The sequence below is a fragment of the Cylas formicarius genome, unplaced genomic scaffold (assembly GCF_029955315.1).
Source record: "Cylas formicarius isolate icCylForm1 unplaced genomic scaffold, icCylForm1.1 PGA_scaffold_10__41_contigs__length_53128322, whole genome shotgun sequence".
NCBI classification, from domain to species: Eukaryota; Metazoa; Arthropoda; class Insecta; order Coleoptera; family Brentidae; genus Cylas; species Cylas formicarius.
In genome coordinates this window covers 20724784-20731306 of record NW_026844214.1, presented here as the reverse complement: position 1 = coordinate 20731306, position 6523 = coordinate 20724784, and the positions used below count along the sequence as shown (strand labels likewise).

Sequence of the window (6523 nt, the reverse complement as noted above, 5' to 3'; positions counted from 1 at the left end):
TCGGACCGACAGCAGTGCTCAGATGGATGCGGGCCGACTTAGCAGCATCTCTCAATAGTGGTAGCAGTAGTGGCGGTGTGACAGCGAGCGCCGAGATTTCATTTTTAAAACAGTGACAAGGACAATGGCTTTTAGACCGACCGCGTTTGCTCTAATTTTTCTCGGAATCGTATTTTTGGTGGATGCCGTCTCCTTGGATTTGGGTAAGCCGAAAGTCTTGCCCGAAAAATATAAACATGATTCAGGTTTTCCTGATTTGGCGATCACCTGTTGATTCAAATCAAATCAATCAATTCAAATGGAGCTAGTAAAAAATACACATACACGGTGTCACACTTAAAATTATACAAGCTGGTATTTCGGTAGTTTGGGGGCAAATTGCATTTTTTGTGCCAGGGTCTACTTTTTTTTACCACAAAAAAGGATTTGGTTTGTTTTTTTTCGAGTATTTCAAATTTGATTAATCATATCGGGCAATTGTCACAGATTTTATTTATCACAAAATCAAACCTTTCAAGGGTATGAGCTGTAGTACTTTTTATTTTTAATAAAAATACACCTATACAATGCCAAATCAAAAACAAAAACAATCCCTTCAGAAAAAATTAAGAAATTGGTTTTAGTGGGATACTATTACAATATTATAAGAAAATTTTTTTTTATTTTTTTATTTTTTTTTTTATTATATTTTTTTTACTATATATAATTTGATAAAATTTAATAAAATGGATATTTTCAGAAACTGTTAAATTATTTCAGCATCTTAAAGCGTTTCTTGATTGTCTCCTATCATACAATCTCACATCCGTAGGCCGTATCAAAAAGAAAACAAAAATAATTTTTTTCACTCCCAGCTGCAAAATACCTAATTAAACACCTACCTAGCCTGCGGAAAGTGTCATTTTACCACGTTAGTTTCGTTTCCCATGGATCTAAGCCAAGGTACTTCGGGGACATTTCCGGGATATCAACGTACGGATTTGGGAGCAATCAGATGTTTTCATAGATATTAGCACGTCTTGAATTTGAAAAACTAACGGTCTAAGAAAAAGTATAGTATGTAACTGGTTTGGTAATAGTAGATTTTGCAACAAGTGTATATTAAAACCCTTTACAGGGAAAACTGGTAGTTTCGTACTTAATTTCTTTCATTTCATTGAACAGTTAATAGTATATTATGCAACAATTGTGACAAACCGTATTTGAGTCACAGATTTATTTGGCACGAGTCACTTAAAAAGTTTACGTGTTGCATACTGTACTTTTCCTACGATCGTTAGTTTTTGGGTACATTTTTGCAAAACATTAAAAAATACATTCACTAACATGACCCTCGGACTTGACAAACGTCAAAATTCCCGTGCGCTAATATCCCTGAAATATCCGAACTGACCTTTCCTTGGGAAACGAAAGTGACGTGGTAAAATGAAACTTGCAACTTGCGAGATAGGTGTATAATTGAGTATTTTACAGCAGGGAGTAGAAAATAGTATATTAAGCGTCAATGGCATTTGACCCACGAGTTTATTTGACACGAGCGGAGCGAGTCTTTAATAAACCAGTGACTTAAAAAGTTTACTGAACGTGTTACATACTATACTTTTTCTACGACCGTTAGTTTTTGGGTACATTTTCGCAAAACAACACGAATACGTTCACTGACATGACTGTCAGAATTGACAAACGTCAAAATTCAAGGTGTGGCAAATATCTCCGTAAACATTCGATTGCTCCAAAACCCGTGCGTTAAAATCCCGGAAATGTCCGAAGTGGCTCGGATCCGTGGAAAACGAAACTGACGGGGTAAAGTGACTCTTCCCGCACGCTAGATCGGTGTGTAATTAGGTATTTTACAGAGGGGAGTAGAAAACTTTTTTAAGTCACTCGTTTATAAATAAACTTGTTGCATAATATAATTGTTGCATAATATGCTATTAAAATTAGGACAGTAATGTGAACCCCATACCCTTCTATTTTTTCAAATAAGCGAATAATTTTCATGTGTTGCTATTCGATTATTTGAAAATTACTGTTCCGAAATTTTCAATTATAAAATCCTGTCTGACCAAGACTAAATACTGATCAATATTTTTTACTAAGGAAATTTAGAAAATTTGGGAAAATTACATACATATCCATCAAAATTAATTTTTATGTACTATCAAGTTTGTTAGCCAACCATGACCAAATACTGCCATCAAAGAAAATAATGTCCGATGGTAATGACTGAGGTTTCTAAATTTTGCCGCAATATAAAAGCGAGTAGCAACTTCCAGACAAAAATACGTACAAAACCTGTGACATCTACGCATCTCTTAACGATGGACGTACTCAGGATGTTTTTCTCACTCTTCTAAGAATAAATTGCTACACGGCTGCAATTCGCGTGTGCTGTTAAAAGGACAGGATATTTTTTGCTGATACAGGTACGTCCGCAATCAAGATTGTATTCGGAATTTCTCGCTTCCGTATTGAATGTGATCGATCAAATATGTAGTATAGTATATTCTAAAGTCGATAGCCTATTACGAGTATCTGGTAACTAACAGAGATACTGTTCAGAAATTTTGGTTAGGGTCATAGGAAATTGTGGAGACATTTTAAAAATGATCACTTTTGCAGCGTTGCCAGTCCAAACTACTTTGGAATGTTAAAGAAAAACCGTATAGGTCATTTTGTATTTGTATTAATTACACTTGCGATATACTGTTTTAAGTAATAAGTTCATTTCTTAAATTATTGTCTGGATACATTGCCTACACATAAAAAAGTTTTGTGTTCACGAAACAACTTATCTAAGCAAAGTTTTGTCAGGTACATCTGATGAAAACAAATAACCTGCCAATTTTCATTATAAAGAAAATAAAATATTTGACTATTAAATAATCAATAAGGTATTTGCAGCTGCCAGAAAATGCCACCTTACAGACTAAGAGGGACACGAATAGGACGTGTTATCACCTATCGTGGGCGACTTGGAAACTATTGAGTCAGGTGCATAAAACAATGAGCGCCACGCGAACCTATGGCAATATGAACGGTTTTCTGAGTATATAACGTTAACGTTAATCTATTATTTATAAAATACATTGTTCGCTTATCTGCAAAAGTACTAAATTTATTGAAGCAGTTTCCGAAATAATATCTATCTATCGTCCGCTGCTATAACTAAGGCGAAGCCATCTAAATACTGTACCAGAGTAGAAAGTATGGGTAAGTTTAACCACGTATAATATACAGGGTAACTCACTACTGCGTTATTCATTGATTTCTACTAAAAGTTTATTATACCGAAAATGTAATGTGCTGCATGTAATAAAAGTAGTAAGTATTTAGCAGATTCCATTTCTGGGGAATTTTGGCGTTAAATTAATAAACCCTGTTATCGTCCGATGGCTCAGACAAAATCCATTTGGCTTTTTGGAAGCACATATTTGGTAGAAATTAAAAAATTATTAATTATTCCTAAACAGTTATAACTTTTAGGTAATCTAGACAACGCTGCGACTGCAAGCAAAATTTGTAATATATACCCCTACGTAATATTAATCTAGTAAGTAGTGTAAGTGTTAGTAAGAAATAAAAACTACTAGAAATAAATAGTCCACTTATAAAGTATTTTACAGAATTTTACTTACTTTTGGGTTTCTTGCATAAATTTACTCTTATTAACTAAGTAATCTGAAATATGCTTATATAGGATCACTTGCATTGCAAATACATGCATTTATGGTAAAAAAATCTGATTTGTCAATACCAGTGTTCTCTCTCACAATTCATCAAACGCAAATACAAATTTTCTTTGGGGCGGTCAATTCACTTTTTGCTGTCATCTGTACTGGTTCTTGAATTGATATCTTTTGATATTAATTTACAAAACTGACTTGTCTCACCTTGTCCTGGTAACCAAAGTTTTCGAGATGTTGGTGCTCGTACCGTTTCCCCAAGACTGTCAAACCTATGTCATTCTTCAAAAAAATGGAGTTTGACACTTTAAGGCATTCTAGGCCTACATATTTGAATCTATGCAACGGCATCTGAAGAGACATTATTTCATATATAGCATTTTTGTGTGTTCTGTCAATTTTTCCTTAAAACTGGAGTCGTCGCTAAACTTTCTACCAGATATCTGCTAAATGATGCCGGATACGCAAAGAACTCTAGAAAAACTGAAATATATTTTGTGATAGACGTAGGGTATATTAGGCTCGTCTGAAATCATGTATCGGCCATTAAGTCCGGGATTACATTCATCATAAACAAAAATAACTCAATACAATACTCATTTTTTGCACACAATATTTAAAATACATCATCACTACACTACTAGCCATACTAGCCGTACTACCCGTATGGCTAGTACGGATATAGAGGCCCTATGCCGATAATACGGGAACTTATGAAGCAACTATGAAAAAAATTTTCGTCACTAAGTTTGGATGAATCATTTCTACGATAGTATTTTCACAAAATATATAGATCTCGTCAAATGTTCTAAGAAAACGAATTGAGGCTGTGAAAAATCGTTGTTTAGAAAGCAAAAATCTCAAAATTCAGGTTACTTGGTGAAATGTAGAGGCATGCGCGGAAAATCGTTACCCTTGCAGGTTGTTGTGCAGACAATTATAACTTAAGTATTTGATATCGAACAATGGTCAATTTACTGAATTTAGGCTGGCCAGAATACTTTACTAATTATTATTATATTTACCTTGCTTAATCTAAAAAATATAGTATTTCGAGGATTCCCGTGCATTTTGGTGGTTAGAAAATTTATTTCTATATTAGTCTACAGCATCGGTCGCCTACCTGTCGACCGCGAGCTACCGGTAGCTCGCGGAGGCCATTCTGGTAGTTCTCACTACCATTTTAATTTTAAAAATACAAACTGCAAAAATCAGAGAAGCTTCAAAATTCCACAAAAAATTTAATTGTCATAATATTAAACATAAACAATTCCACTGTTTCTTCCAAACTTAACAAAGTAGCTCAACACATTGAAGAGGTTGGCGACCGCTGGTCTAGATATTATAATTTAATAAAACAACCAATTCGGCGATTTATGTAAACTAACTTAATGACTTCATTTTAGGTATAACAAGATTTAGCCTTAAACTACAACTGCGCAGTGTTTTTTTTTTACAAAAAGACCCTTCCCTAACGCAAGGCGAATAAAAATTAGCCTTTCTTGCATTGCATTGCACTTATGTTGATTAAAATAGTCCGTTGCCATAAAAATGTCCACTTTTGCTGCCATGCTATGGAAGGTCTAGTAAATTATTTATCCCAGGTTCGGTTGGCTCAACAGATTGCAGATAATGACACAAATTTATATTAAGGACAAAAAACTTACAATATTTTCATACATATTCCCATACCTATCTCCTACAATTTTTTAAACAAAATATTTTCGTAAATATCTACAACCAAAGGTTAACGAAGAACTTTATTAGACAGGGTATGGAGATTTATATTATTTAAGCTCATCCAAGCAATTCTTTCCAACTGAAAATTAATTTAGGCTACTATTTAAATTAGTTGTTTAGTCGTTACTTTTATTATATTTGGAAATATTAATTTTATTGGCCAATTATTATCGATCAATTTGAAGATATAACACGATAAAGAGAATGATGCATTGCAATTACAATATGTAAAACATTTACATACATAAATCAAAGGGAAACTGGTAGTTTTGGAAGACTTGCGAAGTACATAGTAATTTTTTAGAATGATTTGATTTTTCAACTCGTAATTTTTGTTTCTTTAAACGGTAGATACAAGAGATAAATAAGGAACCGGGCATATGTAGATGTGAACAAAAATTAATTAGGATCTTAATGTGCAATAGAATTTATTTCGTTTCAAATGTCAATGTTTCTAAAATGGAGGAGGTTACCTGTCATGACTGTTTATCAAAATTTTAAAGATTGTATTAATTCTCAGTTCTTCAGAACTCAAGGTAACAAAACTTGAAACATAGATGATTCTCTTAGTCAGAGGTGCACTATAAATGTTAATGCATAAAAATTAACGTAAGGGCCTAAGAAAAATTTCACACTATTTTCGATTTTGGCAAGAGAGACGCCAATTTGTTAATCCGTCCTCCTACATCAGATGGTATCACGAAGACATTACTTTCTGTTTTTGTTTCGTTTAGAATATTTTAACATATTTTATTACAGTTTACCGCTCTGTATAAGGCAGTATGTTTGTTGCGCTTCAAGGTAAAATGAATTGTTATTACTTAAGACGTTATTTCACAATTTGTCTTCGAATGCGCACAATACGGACATTAGTATGCTGGAAATTTTAATAAGCCGATATTAATAGCATATGTTACATTTTCTCTTCGGGAAATGTGAACGAATTTAACTTGGAAACCCACGATAATTGGCAGAGTACGGTTTGGGAAGGGATCGTTCTACGAATATAGGAGATGTGTCGATGATTCAAAAAAACTGAATCAATGAAATATTCGACAAAATATGCGGATTAATTTATTATATAAACGTCAATCGTC

At 33.5% G+C, this 6523-nt stretch overlaps 1 protein-coding gene across 1 annotated transcript in view; it reads left to right on the top strand.

Annotated features, from left to right (window-relative positions):
- LOC132708612 (cartilage oligomeric matrix protein) overlaps window positions 1-6523 on the top strand; it is a 30875-nt gene continuing 24352 nt past the window's right edge. Inside the window, exon 1 of the mRNA XM_060681046.1 lies at window positions 1-203. Coding sequence (XP_060537029.1) covers window positions 125-203 — 79 coding nt within the window. The 5' untranslated portion in view covers window positions 1-124. The remainder of the gene's footprint in view (window positions 204-6523) is intronic.